This window comes from Malaclemys terrapin, chromosome 24, assembly GCF_027887155.1.
Source record: "Malaclemys terrapin pileata isolate rMalTer1 chromosome 24, rMalTer1.hap1, whole genome shotgun sequence".
In the NCBI taxonomy this organism is placed as follows: Eukaryota; Metazoa; Chordata; order Testudines; family Emydidae; genus Malaclemys; species Malaclemys terrapin.
Genome location: NC_071528.1, coordinates 8,453,744 through 8,471,967, shown reverse-complemented (window position 1 = coordinate 8,471,967; position 18,224 = coordinate 8,453,744). Strand labels below are relative to the sequence as shown.

The following is an 18,224-nucleotide window of genomic DNA, read 5'->3' as shown; positions in this document are numbered from 1 at the left end:
GATAGAATCAATTAAGGAACTGCTTTATTTAAGAGAAAAGTTCCTAAAGCCCCTTTTCCAGGCAGGGTAAGCCGTCTTGTTTACTTTCTGACACTGGGAGCAAGTTTCTTTCCTTTGTCCATTTAAATTGCCTGGGTGACTTCTCTGTCCCTTCTTTCTCAACCTACCCACTTGCACATAACACATAGATGTGCTTCCTCTTGAAGCCTGAACTAAGCTCAAAACCCATTTGTCAGGTGTGGCCCAAACCAAGCAGAGACAGTTCCATTATGGAGTGGAACTGGGAAGGGGTGGGCCAGTTCAAAGAAACACATCCAACCAACTAAAAGAATATCAGAGTGCATGGTAAAGTCCATCCAGGGAATTGGGGCTGGTATCAGACCAGACCAATAGGATGCTGAAGAGAAACTCTTCTTGTAAGAGGTTTTTTTGTTTTTTTTTTTTAATGTATAAATTAACTAATAATAATTCTGCGATAAATTCAGCTGGAGAAAGTACATATCACTTTTAAAAGTGCATTCATCTCAGAATCCCAGGTTGTGTGTTGTGGTCCCAGCGGCACCAGTCACAACTGGTTGCTAATTCCTTAACCTGTTTCATTGCTGGACCAAATGCGAATAATGCCACAAGAGAAATCACTTTCCAGACTGTTGCTCCGTTACAAGCAGAGGGAAAGTTAAAGCCTGTTTAGATCCTTGGAGCTGTTCATTAGGCTTTTGGTAACTAGGCATGTGCTGTAACACTCAGGGCTAAACAAAACCCACCCAAGTAAAAGGAAAATACAAGGCTATTTATTGTATTAGCCATAAACTGAGATGTGATCCTTCGTGGAAGGAAGATAGAATGGAAGGGCTGCTTTAGCTACACTAGAGATGCAGTTCTGCAGGGCACATTCTAATGCTGTTCAGTTAGAAGAAGCCAGTGTAGCCTTTTGGGTTAGGATGGTAGTAAGACCGACTGCATTCCAGATGAACAAGAAAAGATAAAAGACCTGTGAGACTGTGCACTGGTCTAACAGTCCTCCCTTAACAGCTGTGTCATCTACAGAAAAAAGGATGAACTGTGTCACCGAGGTTGAAGTAAATACTGTGTTGTATCATTTACCCAGGCAAAAAATTCTTCTAGCTAATGTTTTGTGGGTTACGAGAGGAGCCTTGACCCATTCACCTCTCTGGTTCCAAATTTGTGGAGGGGAAGAGGGATTCAGATAACCAAAACCCCTTCCATTTTATATATCCAATAAAGGGCCATATAAAACTGGGATTAAAAAAGAAATAAAAGTTTCATATGTCACAATGTTAATATATCAAGATTGTGCTGATAATTTATCAAGCTGATTAAGAGACCTTAAGTAATTATGCAATACATACCCAGCGAGGAGGAAACTTGAGACATTTCTTGGTAGAAATAGATAAAAGTTCTTATTTTGAGACTATTTTTATGGATTGCAGGAGATGGGAGGGGGAAATGCCCTCTCGACTTCACATAAGAATAAACAAAAGGTATTAATTTGGACAAGATAATCATGCACCTTGTAAATAACCACACAAAACTGGCCCAAGCATATCTGTCACGGACAAATCAAACTGAAACACCATTTAATCAGAGAAAAACACATGCAGATGTTCAATTAAAAACTGGAGCCTACAGTCTTGGCTCTGTTTGCACTGGCCCACATTGTTTGTCGAGTAACAACGGTTGCTATGGGTGACACAGTCCACTCCCGTTTCCAAGGGCTGGTTGCTCAGCGACGGAGAGAATACTTCCCAAACCAAACAATGCTATCCCCCAGCCTATCCACCCCCCCGCATCACACATTAACCAGATCGAAAACGCACTTAATATGTCAGTGATTATTTTCAGAAGCCCTGGGAGGACTGATAAATAATTTCTTTTCTATAGTAACTAAGGAGGTGGGGAGAGGGGAGAGGTTTATTCTATTTATTCTGAAATAATAAAACAGTCCAGGCAGACCGTGTTCTTAGAAGCAAATGTCGAGGAAAGGAGCACTTTTAAATCCCTCTTTTATTTTAAAAATATCAACAAATTAACCTCTCTTTGAGGTGATAATAACTAGTCATTATGAAAGCAGTTGTCTCCTCTTCTAGCTTCTACAGGAAGTATACAGTATAGGCTACAACACAGCAAGTGTAGTGCAAAAACAGAACTACCATGCAAAACAAACCCTAGAGGAGAAAGTTTTCGCCTGTTTTTGTGTCCTGTAACCGTAATGCTTCGGAGAGAAAATGCACTGAAAATATTTTTTTCAGAATTCTGTGAACATGTGAAACTAATTTGAACTCCACATTCTGCATTATTGTAGTGAGATTTAAAGCTGGAATTCATTGCTCATAATAAGTCAAGTGTTTTAGGCAAGAGCTAAGATGGCTGGTATAAAAATACAGGATATTTTTTAAATTTTATTTTGCTAGATAAGAACACGATCATAGGTACGATGGCATGAACCGAAACATAAAAGTTCTGCTGCACTTGCTAATTATTATTAAAGCCACAGGCTGCTATTTGATGCTCCGAAGTCAGTGGGAGCTGTGTCTGCAGCATTTGTCCCATAGCTTAGACTTTGAAGCCAAAGTTCATTCACTTTTAAGGTCACCATGACATTGGCTCATCTTCACACTCATTAAAGACTGAGTTTATAGGAAAAGTTGCTACTTCTAAATATTTGAGATTTTTATGAGTTTTTAAAGAATGTGTCATGAAAATGGAACCGATTTTTTTCAGACTCTTATCCAATGATAGCTCAGCCTTCCAATGTAACGTGCCAGAACTACAGTAAGGCATTCTGTCTTCTGCAACAGGAAATCAAAAGTAGCAGAAATGAAATCCACAGGATCGTAAATCATTGCATTAAACTCCCTAGAAAAACCTGTGCTTTAATGCTTTGAACTAAGATTTTGTGCTTGCACTGTATAGGCTTTTTTAAATACTATCACTGACACAAATCAACGTGCTCAGCAATCTTCTGCCATCTAGTTGTGTTCAATCCCATGTGAGGGGGAAATCCGAGTTCAGTCCTTTGCTCCCACAGATGACTTGGCCTAGTGGCACTGTAGAGGGAGCATGTGACCACTTTCTGGTTGATGTTCCGAGTGGCGTTAACAGAAACTGGAGTGACTTTCATCCTATCTCTGTAAATCAGACAGAAGGTCAGCAGAGCTCCGGGCCACTGAAACAGCAAGAGAGAAGTAAGAGGTGACAAAACTGGAGGACATACCCCAAAAGCATAAAACCAGCAATGGGACAAAATGCATATTGGGGCCGGTTACCAATATGCTTTTTAAACTCACTTTGCAAAGGTGTAAATGAATACACAAGGTGAAGGGTAATGGAGAATCAGGCCTGATATATTATCCTGAACTAATCTCTAACACTCACCTTAGTGGTAAATTTTGGTACTGAAATAGAATATCCAGCAATACAGGACAGCACAGAGATGTTAAAAACTTAGGGTCATCTATGAATAAGATCCTTTAGCATTTTAATATTCAGCCATGTATAAATCAGCTGTAACCAGGCCTGATGTTGCTCAGGTTATTTCAGCAGATTGACTTGGAGTGTGAAGAAGAAAATGCTAAGGTTGGCAAGCCATTCAATTGACTGATCAAATAATGTCAACTGACCCTCTATTCTTTGGTAACAGTCAAATATTATCAAATATTCCAGCAAAAATGCCCTGATGCAGGCAGCAGCCTACTTTTCTGATTGCATCATGGTACCATTCTTTCATTTTTTAGAACATCATTTCATTGTGTTTCACATTTTTCTGAGTTACATGTTGTGTTGTAATTCCGCATTCATATCTATTTAAGGCTAAGCCTAATGGAGATCAAAAAGTCTTACTCTTTTTTGTTACAAATTAATTAGTGGTTTAAAATAATCTGACTTTTTTTTTTTTTTACATTATCTGACCAATATTTGACCAATTATTTTTGGACCAGTCAAATGCCAAGTCCTAGAAAACATTATTTAAAAGTGTTCTGAGTGGGCAGTGGACATCTTTATCGCTAGAGCCTCCAGCCCTGATAGCTGATTTTTGTTGGGGAGGAGGTGGGAACTGAACTTTGGTGAAAGGTGCCAGCCTATTTGATGACTTTGATCAATGGTTAAGAGCCCACTCCAAAGCAAGGAAAGGCCCTTTCGGTCAGGTGATTTAACATGACTTAACTAGTATGGGAGTCAAAAACTGAACAAAGAGGAATGGAGGTGTAAGTCATAACGTCAAAACGAGGGATCCAAAGGGTAACGCAGAACAGGGAACCTCTGACAACTCTATGAAAGGTGCTAGACTGAAAATTGAAGAACAGAGACCTCTATTTAACCCTGAAGGAGAGAAGGCAAAAGTGGCATGACCTTCCATCATGCTGCCCTCACCAACGTGCCTGAGCTCTGACCAGGAAGAGCCAGCTCATAGAGAGAGAGAGAGCAAACTCCCCCTCTATCTCCAGCTAATTCTTAGCCTCTCGACCAATGAGCAGGGTAATGGGTGCCAATAGATGGACAACTCTCTGGTATCAAGTATCAGAGGGGTAGCCGTGTTAGTCTGGATCTGTAAAAAGCAACAGAGAGTCCTGTGGCATCTTTAAGACTAACAGAAGTATTGGAGCATAAGCTTTCGTGAGTGAATGCCCACTTCGTCGGATGCATGTAATGGAAATTTCCAGGGGCAGGTATAAATATGCTGGCAAGAATCAGTCTGGAGATAACGAGGTTAGTTCAATCAGGGAGGGTGAGGTCCTCTGCTAGCAGTTGAAGTGTGAACACCAAGGGAGGAGAAACTGCTTCTGCAGTTGGCTAGCCATTCACAGTCTTTGTTTAATCCTGATCTGATGGTATCAAATTTGCAAATCAACAGAGCCAGGCACGTACCCAGAAGCCTCCTGCTACAAGACAAGCCCAAGGAAGAAACCACCAGAACGCCACTGGCCATCACCTACAGTCCTCAGCTTAAACCTCTCCAACGCTTCATCAGTGATCTACAACCCATCCTGGACAATGATCCCTCTCTTTCACAGACCTTGGGAGGCAGGCCAGTCCTCGCCCACAGACAACCTGCCAACCTTAAGCATATTCTCACCAGCAACCACACACCGCACCATAACAACTCTAACTCAGGAACCAATCCATACAACAAACCTCGATGCCAACTCTGCCCACATATCTACACCAACAACACCATCACAGGACCTAACCAGATCAGCTACAATATCACCGGTTCATTCATTTGCACGTCCACCAATGTTCTATATGCCATCATGTGCCAGCAATGCCCCTCTGCTATGTACATTGGCCAAACTGGACAGTCACTACGTAAAATGATAAATGGACACAAGTCATATATCAGGAATGGCAATATACAAAAACCTGTAGGAGAACACTTCAACCTCTCTGGCCACACAATAGCAGATGTAAAGGTAGCCATCTTATAGCAAAAAAAAACTTCAGGACCAGACTCCAAAGAGAAACTGCTGAGCTTCAGTTAATTTGCAAATTTGATAACAAACATTTATTGTTTTTAAAATTTCATGATTTCTAAACCAGTCACATGATTTGTTGGGGTCCGACTCATGAATTTTAAAGGCTTGGGGTTGGCAGTGCTGAAATAGGTCTATGCATGTACCATGTCAGTCCAACTTTTTGTGTATATAAAAGCAGGAGGAAAATATGCTCTTAGACAAAGATGCTCTAAAGACAAAGATGAAAGAGTCTCCGTTTTCTTTTCCTTTCTTTTTGCAAAGGGGTGGATGGTTTAGGCCAAGGTGACTACAGCAGCCACTTCCTAGCACACATGGAGCTTGCAGCAAATGCGGACTTGTATCTTGAAAAAATATGAAATACTAATAATCTCCAGGCTGCACAAGGAAGAGTCTCCTTGGCTTTTTCTTGCACCGAATTTGGAGATTTTTCTCATTCCTTTTCTAAAGCATTAAAAACTGAAGAGGAGAAACAGGGGGGAGGGGAAGACTGATGATCCTGCTAGAACTAAAATATCCATTAATGGTAAATTCCACCCACCTCCTCCCCATCCTTAAAATACGAGCTCCCTGGGTCAGGTTCCACCCGCAAACCTAAAAACCAGCTCCAACCACATTGCTTAGTCAGACAGGCTTTTTTATTCTCCAGTGTGTCTAGCTGGCTGCTAGGCAACCAGAACAGCATTGTTGCTCATATGCATTAAGTAGTAACTATTATTTTGTTCCAATTTTTTTTAAAGGATGACAACATCGATTTACAGCAGAATGTGCTCTCTCCTGAAAGTGAGCGGAGTTGTAGGCTAATTTGGAAAGACCAAAACTAAAGGCCACTTAAAGTTTGCTGAGATTCCCCCAGATGCATCTGGTAAGTTACCTTGATCATTCAAGCCCACATGTTGCCTATAGTGTGGGCACACTGATGCCAGTGGGTGCTGCCCATGTGGATTGCCTCCAAGGGCCACAATACAGCAGCCCTTTGATGGAAGCATCCATTAAAGATTTTTACCTTTGTTTTGATTTTGTTTCTAAATTCCAATGCTGGTACTACCTCATTGCTGGTATGCAGAGGAGGCCCAGGCCACATCAGTGCAGTTCCCCTACCCAAAGACTTGTAAGGGAAGAATTTGGGGAGTTGCATAAAGAGTGAAGGGGGGCAGGAGGGTTGGTGAGTCAGATCCTTCCTTCTTTCAGTGAAAGAGATCTGATGCCAGTCTGCAGATTTGGGCGGAGGTCTCCTTCCCGTCTTCTCCCCATGAATTGTGCCTCAGCATGCAACCAAGATATTCAGGCAAGGCTCCGGAAGTTTGGATTTGCCCATTCATGTCTAGTCAGCATATGCTTTTTAGAAGCACCTTCAAGCCTGCAAACTGAGGGGGAGGGATAGATAGATGTACAATTGTACATCTAACAATATGGATATAGGCATTATAAAGAATAAGCTACAATAAGCTGCCCTGCTCAGGCTAGACTCCAGTTGCCTTCAGTGGAAGTTTTGCTTGAGTAAGGATCAAAGGATTGGCACCTAAAGCGTCTTCTAGGTTTAGGGCTGCCCATGTTTGGAAGTACTAGTGCCATTTTATACAGAGCAAAGATAAATTCCTAGATACTCACTATGCAATTTCACAGTCCAGCATTATCATGTAATTATGGCATTAAACTGAGTTAGAAGACAGAAATATCTAGATATCGTACCATTTAGGAACAGTAGGCTTACATGGTAATCAATCTTGGAATTATTTGGCAGCTTCAGATACAAATTATAGTCAGAAATATTAAATGGTGTCCTACCAGAAACAAATGAATAATAAGTGTTACTGCATAGCATTTATGGTAAAGATCTTATGTAGCACTATATGAACTATAAAATAAATCAATACTAGTATAAATGTTTTTGTCTTCATTGTTTACCTTTCCTTCAGCCCTCTCTAGTATCTTTCCAGCTCTTTATGCACTTTAATATACTTACACGGCTGCATTTCTAGGAGATCACACTTTGATTGATCACACATCAAGTCCAACAGATCTACCCTTACTCCTTTTCTCCCCACAGAGGAGAATAAAAAACAAACAAACAAACCCCAACTCTTTAGCTAACAACAAAATTAAACAGCTTTTTGGAAAGTGAAACAGCTGCTACCTCTGAAGCAAAAAGGAAATGGATTTTTCCGGCTTTAAGCAACAGGCTCTGTGCTAAATATTTTCATAACTGGGAGTCTGCTGAAACAGCCGTGGAGTCAGAGAGCCTTGTACAGGATCTAGCAGTCTGTCATTTGAATGAAGTTTTGTCTTACAAATGCTTCGCAACAGCAAGGAATTCTATTAACAAACACACACTTTACTTCAAAAGGGCCCAATCCTGCAAACACCCCAAGATTTACACATGTGAATAAATTCACTGGTGAGTGTAACCCTAAATGTCCGTGGGACTATTCGCATGTGTGAAATCATTAAAGGATCAGACCCAGTCACAACACAACTATATACTACTAGCTCAATAGTAACTGCAATAAATTCACATGGAGAATTTGCAAGTAAATTTTCCAATGCAGAAACACAGCAGAGTGACCAGAAAAATCTGAATGAAAGACTTCTCTCTCCACAAAGAAAGGATGTTGACAGGACTTAGCCAAATGTTCTACAGGCCCCACACAGATCATTTTTGAGTAATTGCAAAACCTTAAGGCCCATTATAATGTTAATTCTTAGCTTCCCTGGCTAGTTGTTGTCAAGAAATATAATTAGATGTTGTGTAGCCACGATACAAACTGGAAAGAATGCTAAGAATGTACTTGCTTACAAGTAGAGGAACAACATTAAGAGACCACAAGCTGAAGCATGTGTTCTGGGAGTTGTAAAGAATGTACACACATGCACCGCTACAGAGTTTTAAAAGGAATCAGATTGAAGATGTTACTAGTAGGCGCATATCCCTTCCCTCCCCCCTAACACACACACACACACACACACACAAAACCCCACTATGTTCAAAATACAAACCAATAAGAAAAAGCAATCCAAAGGCAATCCTCAAATTCTGTCTTTAACTCATAAGAATGGCCATAATGGATCAGACCAAAAGTCCATCTAGCTCTGTATCCTGTCTTAGGACAGTGGCCAGTGCCAGATCCTTCAGAGGCAATGAACAAAACAGGCCAATTGTTGAGTGATCCATCTGTTGTCCAGGCCCAGCTCCTGGCAGTCTGAGGTTTAGGGACACCCCGAGCATGGGGTCGCCGCCCTGATCATCTAGGCTAATAACCATCGATGGACCGATCCTCCATGAACTTATCTAGTTCTTTTTTGAACCCAGTTTTACTTTTGGCCTTCACAACTTCCCCTGGCAAGGAGTTCCACAGGATGACTGTGCCGTTGTGCAAAGAAGTACTTTGTTATGTTTGTTTTAAACCTGCTGCCTATTAATTTAATTGGGTGACACCTGGTTCTTGTGTTATGTGAAAGAATAAATAACACTTCCCTATTCACTTTCTCCACACCATTCATCATTTTATAAACCTCTATCATATTACACCCACCCACCCACACTTAGTTATCTCTTTTCTAAGCTGAACAGTCCCAGTCTTTTTAATTTCTCCTGATATGGAAGCTGTTCCATACCCCTAATCAATGTTGTTGCCCTTCTCTGTACTTTCTCCAATTCTAATATATCTTTTTTTAAATGGGGTGACCACAACTGCACGCAGTATTCAAGTGTGGATGTACCATGGGTTTATATACTGGCATTATGGTATTTTCTGTCTTATTATCAATCCCTTTCCTAATGGCTCCTAACATTCTGTTAACTCCCCGCATTGTGCCCCAAACACCAGGGACCCACTGGTGCCATTACGTAGCACCATACATGTCCTATTTCCTTGGCGCAAAAGTAAGATAAAGATGCAATATTTGCCTTCACTTTCAAGTATCCTAGGTTCTATTGGGATCACAATCTTAATGCAAGTTTGCAGTCTATACTACTCCTTTAAAAGGCAAACCAAAAAATTTCTTTTACAAATAAAGAGAGACATTTCCTGGATTATGTGTCTGAATTAATAAGCAATTACAGTATCTTGCACCTGTATAGCAATTTGCAGCAGCAGATCACAAAGTACCAATTAAACAAGCTTCATCACAAGTGATGGGCAGTAGGTGGTGCTACGCCCATTTTATAGATGGGAAAAGAGAGGCAATCATTAATAAAACACGCCATAGTGACACATTTGGAACCAGAACAGTCTATCATTTTTATTTGTTTGCTTATTTATGAAATGGTGCTGTCGACAAACCTGTAGATTTAAGTATTACCCCCCACTCATAAAATGAATTGTCTCGGTGTTAACTAAAATCTAATATATAGTTCTAAACTAGGTCATTAGTAAATTACTTCTGTGGAACTGCATGTGGAGATGGCATTGGAAGCGGATATTCATGTGCAGTCTGTCATAAGTACTTATAGTTACCTTGCAGAATACATTTTTGAAGACTATAAGCAGTGCAGTAACTAAATTTTGCAAGGGAGAAAAAGCAAACTAATCTTCCCCGGCGAGACTAGCCTTACACTGCTGAAAGCAAAGTTACTGTACTTGCAGCAACAACTAATCAGCAGAGCTGATAACAATGGATGAGCACAGCAACATTCACAAAAAAGACTCCTTCGGTGATGGAGACTAACAACAAAAACACTGATAGTGCATTTTAATCAGGGAAACAGAAGGAAAAGGCGGCTCAGTAAGAAGCGAGTTCTTAAACAGCGTACGTCAACCTGGTGATCGCCGTAAATTAACATGTCTAAAGAAAATTGCACTGAATAATTCAAAACATGACTGTTGGGACAGTGTCTTGTTTCTTTTTTTAATACATATTTCAGACAGCAACAGCCTGTCACAATAGCTGTTAGTTTCTGGCACTGTCTCCTACATTTTGAACACCATGGGCTGGGCTGGCTTTGCCATGCTATGCTAGAACCCCATCTCACCTACTTAAACATAACAGCTTGGCAACTTCAGATCACTCCAGTAGTCAAGAGACTCAACTTTACACGGTAGCCTTCTTTGTGTAACTGGGACATCTGCATAATGTCGTGAACAGGAACAAGAATCCAGCTCTTTCAAGAGCTCAGTTCCCCTTTTGGGCAGCTAAATGGAGCAACCATAAATTAGGTGCTGGAAGGGAAGGGGAACTCTCCTGAAAGTCTGGCCAAGGGATTGCAAGTTTACAACAGAAACATATTCCACAGTTCAGAGGTCAGTCAAACTGATTATTGTTGTATTCCCTGCAGAAGGAAGTTCAGTGTTACTCGAAGAAATGACATCAGCATTGGCTTAAAAGGGAGTCACAAAATCTACATCAAAGCTGGATGAATCTGTGAGTGGTACATTCATTCTGGGAAGAAGAAACGAGGTAGAAGGATGTTCATCTGAGCTGTGGCAACTGGAGACTGGTAGCATCAGACGCAGGATCTGAAGGCATCTTCCACAACTGTATTCAGCACCACCCGATGCAGTTCCTTCTGTTGTGCAAGCATTGGGCTAGAAATACCTGGACTCCCTTGAACAACCATTCTTCTGCTATTGATAAACTGAGTACCATGAAGTTTGGTGGTTGTGTGAGAAGGGAGGTCCTTTCAGAGGAGATTTGAAAAACCAAGGTTCTGTCTCTTTTGGTGTGGACCTTAAAACTGTCAATGCATTTTTTGCTACAAAAGAGTTTACCCCAGTCACCTAATTCCCCTTTCCATCCCGCATGAACTAGCTGTTGTTCCTCTGCTCCCTCTGTGCCGTGCAGTTGGTACAAGACCTTAGGAGGAAAGCTTTTATTATACTCTCTACATTCAAAATTTCATTTTAAGGATGTTTTCTCATTGGGTGCATTAAAGAAACCATTTTTTAAAAAAAGATGCATCCAAAGAAGTGGGCTGTAGCCCACGAAAGCTTATGCTCAAATAAATGTGTTAGTCTCTAAGGTGCCACAAGGACTCCTGTTCTTTTTGCGGATACAGACGAACACGGCTGCTACTCTGAAATCAACCATTTTTTAAAAGAAAATGGGAAGAGAATTCTATGACATGAAAGCATTAATTCCCCCCCAATCAACATAGGTGATCAGTGGGAGTCAAACCATGGACCTTTGTGTTCTGCACCAAAAAGGCAAAGAAGATGAAAGGAAGAGGAGGGGAAGAAAAGGAGTGTTGAATTTAGAGTATCTTTTTTGGGACAGTCAAAGGAAACATTAATTCAATCAATTTATGAAAATATTAGACTTCAGTTCCTCTCAACTTCATATTTGTCCCTTTTCTATTGTCATTGACACAGAGATCACTGTAATCTAATACAGTGGTTTTTCAATCATTTTGGGCTCAGGACCCATTTGTAAATCTTGATGACCTGTCACGACCCCCTGAGATGGTCCCAGACCTGGATCCCTCTCCTGCAGGATCCTTCGGCAGGGAAAGGGGCTCAGAGCTAGGATTCCAGATGCTCCAGCCAGATGTGAATAGCTGGAGAATCCCCCAACTGGCAACTGAGGGGGAAGGGTAGCAAGCTAAAACACCCTCAAAAAAACCACACTGCTCCCGTACATGGTCCATGGGGGACAGAGAGTAAAGAGGTGGGGAGAATTTGGGTCCTAGGGATAAAGGTGGTGTGCTGGGGGAAGGAGTTGGAGAACAGAAGGGGCTGGAGGTGCAGTGGGGGAAAATCTGGGGGGCTGGGGGCTAGGATGCATGGGATGACAGAGGGGAAGTTGCCTACTTATGGGGAAGAGGCACACTGGGGGGCTGGGGTTGGGGGGGGACAGGACAGGGGGTATGGAAGATGGGGTGTCACACAGCTGCAGGGTGGGAGGTACATCGAGGGGCTGGTACTTACTGGAGAATGCAACACAAACTGCTCTCTCCTGGCCCCTATCCCATGGGGCTGGCTGGGCTCAACTCCCCACTCCAGGCATTGTAACATCTGGGATTGAAGCGCTGCTCAGGTTTGGTCCAGTCCCCTTGATGGAGTGCCGACTAGGCCAAATTTGTGAGAGTAGAGTCATGAGCTGGCACATGTGATTGCAGCACTCACTCACATTTGGCCCAGCTGGCCCCCCTGTCATGACATAGGGACGGCTGAGCCAAATCTAAGAAGTGCTGTGATCCTGTGCACCAGGTCGCAACACCTACAGAAGGGAACTGAGCCTAGCCCAGCCCTGCAATCCTTTGACATATTCCAGTGACTTAGTTTTGGGTCGCAACCCACAGGCTGAGAAACTCTGATCTAATACAAGTGAATTTGAGTACTAAGTGTGCTTCAAGAATTGTAGGATATTTAAACTATGAGTATCACATCTCTCTGGAGACCTTCAGCCCAGTTGTCTGTCTTTGCAAGTAGCAGGCTACATCAACTTCATTATCAGTTTTAAAATAAAATTATTAGTTTGCTTTTATATGTTAATCCCCCCTGCCATTATGGATTATGAGATAAAGATTCAAGGCATTCCACATTGAAAAATAGTCGGGGGGGAGAAGGAAAGAAAGATATTTACTGCACTGCAGCCACTTACAAACAATTCCAAATCGGAGATGAGTTAGTCATTGAGCTGGAGGAAAAGTGAAAACATGCTTCACATTAATGTGATAGCAGGAAACAACTGGCTTAAAATACTACACACAAATAATTGCTGTTAACAACTAACATATAAAATAGAACTCATGCCAATAAGAACAAGTTTAGAACCACTGTTAATTCAAGCGAAGGATCGCAACAGAGTTATAAATCAACAATATGGTAATTTCTTCTTTAAATATTTGTTTGGGATGCTACTTGATATCAGACTTCAGTCAAAATAAACTGTAGTAAGAGATATGTCAGATGACGCCAGCTGCCTTTCCCATTTCTGGTAGGCAAATGGGTAGATTTTTCTAATCCTTTTCCAGCTCAATTTTCCAAAACAGAAGAGCCAGAGTCTGATCTTTTTAACATGATGTAAAATCAAGTGTAAATTAATTGAAGTCAAGTTATTTACTCCATTGTAATTAAAATAAGAATACAAGTGGAACACAAAGAACTGGCTTTATCATTTAAAGGCACTGAAAATTAAAATCTTTCACCATTGTAATAATAAATAATAATAATATTACCTAGCTCTCACGTAGTAATTTTTGTCAATGTATTTTAAAATGCTTTGTAAAGGAGGGCTCCCTATTGGGATTACCCCTATTTTAGAGATGGGTTTAATGGGGAAACTCAGGCATGGGACGGGGAAGTGACTTGCCCAAGGTCACCCAACAAACCAGTGGCAGAGATTAGAATAAATCCAAAATCTCCTGATTCCCAATCTAGTGGTCTATCCACTAGGCCACATGGCCTGTAAGGTAGGTTGTCTTTTTTTTTTAAATAAAGAAAATACTGTTAAACTAACTCCCCAACGCCAAATGACAGTACTTACCATACAACACCCATGACAGTTTTGATTTCCAGTGCTCATGAAAGGAGAAGTCAAATCTTTCAACCTTCTTCTGCAACCTATCAGAATGGTGGCATCCATCTAATTGTTAATTGTTCTCGATTATCCTGCGTTTAAAACAGCACCACCACAAAGGAGAGTCGATCACACAAGTCCATCCTGGACTCTTGTGCGTCTACACGATGGAGCCATGGGGGGTGGGGAGACTTAACTCCTGTTGGACTTCTGTCCTCCCAGATGTCCCGATTTTATAGGGACAGTCCCAATATTTGGAGGTTTTTGTTTGTTTGTTTTTATATATGAGCTCCTATTACCCCCCACCCCCATCCGAATTTTTCACACTTGCTATCTGGTCACCCTACCTGCTACTAAGCAGAAGTAACTTCTCAATCATCACACATTTGCTCTCAATCTATTCAGGCAGGACTGGAGCCCGCTGTGTTCCATGTCTTGTATAGCATTTTTACGTTGCACTTATATGTGCAGCACCTTGCACCTGCACTGGGCAGGATCAAAGGCCAGAATATCTTTTGTGTTAGGTTGAAGTGCACAATATACAGAAGTCACATATAGAGTGCTGTGGTATGAGAAGTAGCATTATATGAATGTCTTAGTATGAGATTTTAGACAGATTCACCAATAATGTCATAATGCTAATTTGTCTAAGAATAAGTCTAGCACTTTTCATGTGAGGAACAATCTACAAACATTAATTCAACCTCACAATATCCTATGAGGTAGATATCCCCATTATTAGGGGAAGCTCATAGACTCAGACTCATAGACTTTAAGGTCAGAAGGGACCATTATGATCATCTGGTCTGACCCCCTGCATGCTGCAGGCCATAAAACCGTCCCTACCCCTTCCCTGGACTCTGCTGTTGAAGTCCCCAATCCTGTTTTTAGTGACTTCAATCGGCAGAGACCCTCCTGCTAGAGATCCCTGCCCCATGCTGCGGAGGAAGGCGAAAAACCTCCAGAGGCTCAGCCAATCTGCCCTGGAGGAAAATTCCTTCCCGACCCCAAATGTGGCGATCAGTAAGACCCCGAGCATATAGGCAAGAGTCTCCAGCCCGACCCCGTTAGCCATTATACTATTTACCCACCATTGCTTGGCTTTCCTTGACTACTATGTTTTACCATTAAACCATTCTGCTAAACGCAGACACAATACCTAATAGCCTAAAATTCAAATAGCAAGTCAGAGTCAGTCAGAAACAGAACCTACTATTGCCAAACCTAAAGCATTCAAAAATCATGAACCAGAATCCAAAAAAAAATCAGAATTAAAAAAGTTAACACATTTTTGGGTTCTTTTAAATTTGCCTTCTGGCTTATGAGCGCTTTAGGATACTCAGGACATGTTTTCAAGCTTTTCTCTACAACCACAGGAGTTAGAATCCTGCATTTTTATATAATCACATGGTATGAGAAGCTAATGAATTATGAAAAATCAACAAATATAATGAGTTTCACAATAAAATAATGAAAGCTGGTACAGTTTAGGCACACACACTGCCTGCCTACCTACATACATGCATAGTAGTCAAACCTTAAAGTTTATATGGCTTGTGAAGTAGTCCCAAGCTAGTATTTTAAAGAAAAGGTAAAGTTATTGTCAAATAATGTGACAAACTGCTCTATACATGCCTGTGGGAAACTATGTTCTTTCTTTACTTCTGTGACAGTTTTCATCAAGTGTATATTTTTAATTGACAAGATCATTAAATCAGACTGTCAAATTATGTTATTCGTTTATTATTAATGAGGAGAGGGGTTTTTTTAAAACATAACTCAGGTAATATGTAATATGTTAATATGACTTTAGACTGCATGTACATTTGGTGTAAGCTGCTAGCTAGCAGAAGACAAAATAAAACCATGTGAACTCAAAGATCTGATCTGTAATTAAAGACATCATGACCTCAGCACAGAAGCATAGAAATTAGTCATTCTAATCTAGGATGCTGAAGATCGAAAGGACATAAGTATATTTCAAGGATGGATTTAGTCACCAGAATTCTTTTCTTCAGACCATTTCTCACATCCCAAATCACCCAAGACACAGATCCACACAGCTAAATATAAACTGCAGCACGGTAACAGAAATGGGCGTTAGGGAATGTCAGTCATTCATCACACATATAGTGTTGATGTGAACTTTAGAAGCACCTATATATATTCAACCAGAAATAGAGACAAAACCACCAGTCTTCTTTAGCTTGCACTCTCAGTTAAATTGCTCATACGACAGATACTCCAGTGGGAATAGACACATTGTTGGGGGAAAGTATTAATATAAGATGTATTTTTCATGTACATTATGTGCCACAAAGCCAGCTAGTCTCAACCTCTGACATGTTTTCAGAAAGCTATGGAGAGATTTCTCAAAGGTGCTACTCAAGAAAGAGATGCATGGAAACATTTTAAGTGATTTATTATAAGAGTCTTTGTTGGCTCTCTTCCTTAAAGAAAATTATAGCAATGATGCTTGAAGCAGTTTGTGAAGAACAGAAAAGTCTGGCCCACAGCCTTGATCTCCTGTTCTGTAAATCCCTCTTTGTGTGTGTACACTGTGTTTCTACAGGAGAAAAATAAAAGTATTCTTATAAACTCATAAAACAGGATTAATACAGAGAATTTTTTACCTTCCAAAATTTGTTTTCAACTCACTGTTGGCTTTAAATACACTAACCCATTGTACTCTACTAGACTAAGGTTTCTGGAAAAAGAACTTCCAATGTACATACAATATTTATTACATTAGTTGATCTTATTAGTTTTTACATACCTCTCTTAGTGAGTCATGGGCTTTGTAACCCATTAGCATGTCTCAGTGCTGACCTGGAAGCACCATCTCCAAAGGCAAGAGGGTTGCTCAAGCTCCGCACCCATTCATGCTTTGCTGAGGGTACCAACAATGGTGCTATAAACATGGTTTTGTGATGTGAATAAGTGGCACTTAGGAACCTGGTAGAAAATCATCAACTCATTTCAAACAGACCAGTTATTAGTCAGTAATAATGACTTTCAGTCACTGCCAGTGTAGGACTGATTTGAACTAGAGACTTAGTGGAAAATGGGTCTATATTCCATAACAGCTGAGATATAAAAATCAAAAGGTGCTATAAACTAAATTTTAGAATGAAATTGACTACATATGACATTCTGTAGTCTTATATAATGGTGGAGGAGAATTTGAAGAGGGATTCACAGAATGTATAACATGAACAATGTTCTGCATGTCTGAGATCAGAACACAAGTTCAACTAAACAGCTGCCAAAAAGAAAGCTATGATAACAAATTCCATAACAATAGACTAATAGGAGATTTATCACAAGTCAAAGCATTAGATAAGTCTTCAGGGAATATGAATAATGATTACAGTATGAAGGATATCTGAATACAGTTATCTGATGACATTTAGAAAAAGAAATACTGCTGTTTTAGGGCAGGAATCTAAAATAATTCTAGATTGGAAATAATTATCTCTATTTAGATTGCTTTTGGAATGGTTTCATGTACCAGTGTTTTGTTTTCATCTTTTGAAAAAGCTTGTCCATACAATATTATGTTCTGTAAACTTTGCTATAAACTTTTCTCAAACATTTATAATATTTATATTCACTTACACACACACACACACACACTTCTATTATATAGCTGGAAAGTTTCAGCCCAAAATGTAAATATTTCAGAAATCTACAAATGTGTGAAAAGAGGGATTGGTCATTCAAATGGCTTGGGGCTTTGTCATTAGGTGCTACAAGGCACTTTGCATGTATAAAGCATCGGTCACCCAAGGATCTCAAAAGTATTTTAGAAACTTCAATTAATCCTTCACAAACCAACCCATCTCCTCTTTCCACCTCCCACTCCCAGGAGGTAGAGGAGCATTGATTTCCTTATAACTAAAAGTCTGTAGCTGTTACCCCCATCAATAGGGAAGATTAAGCACAGTTGAAGAGGCAGAACACTGGATGGAGACTTGCAATCCCATAAGGTTGCTTCTCTGACCAACAAAACACGACTGCTAGAACAAGGGAATTAACCAGCATCTCTGACAAAGAATTTATTTTCTCTATCTTGTCCATTTAAATAGCAAACTCTTTGAAGCAGGGACGATGCCTCATTATATTTCTGTACAGCGCTTAGTAGAACATGGCCTCAATCCCCCATTGGAGCCTCTCAGCACGATGATAACAAAATGATAATGCTATTTATTTGAGTTAATAATTAGCACTAAAGAATGAATCTGTAGAAAGTTATTCCTGCTTGTTACATCCCTC

General features: G+C 40.5%; 1 protein-coding gene across 4 annotated transcripts in view; it reads right to left on the bottom strand.

The window, feature by feature from the left end:
• The window catches only part of RFX2 (regulatory factor X2), a 102,686-nt gene that overhangs the window by 71,366 nt on the left and 13,096 nt on the right, over positions 1–18,224 (bottom strand). The window contains exon 1 of one of the 4 annotated variants that reach the window (XM_054013953.1): positions 7,459–7,498. The exons of 2 other annotated variants lie outside the window; for them this stretch is intronic. In XM_054013953.1, coding sequence (XP_053869928.1) covers positions 7,459–7,468 — 10 coding nt within the window. In that variant the 5' untranslated portion in view covers positions 7,469–7,498. Of the gene's footprint in view, positions 1–7,458; positions 7,499–18,224 lie in introns of those variants that run through there. One more of the 4 variants, XM_054013956.1, reaches the window with a different exon arrangement.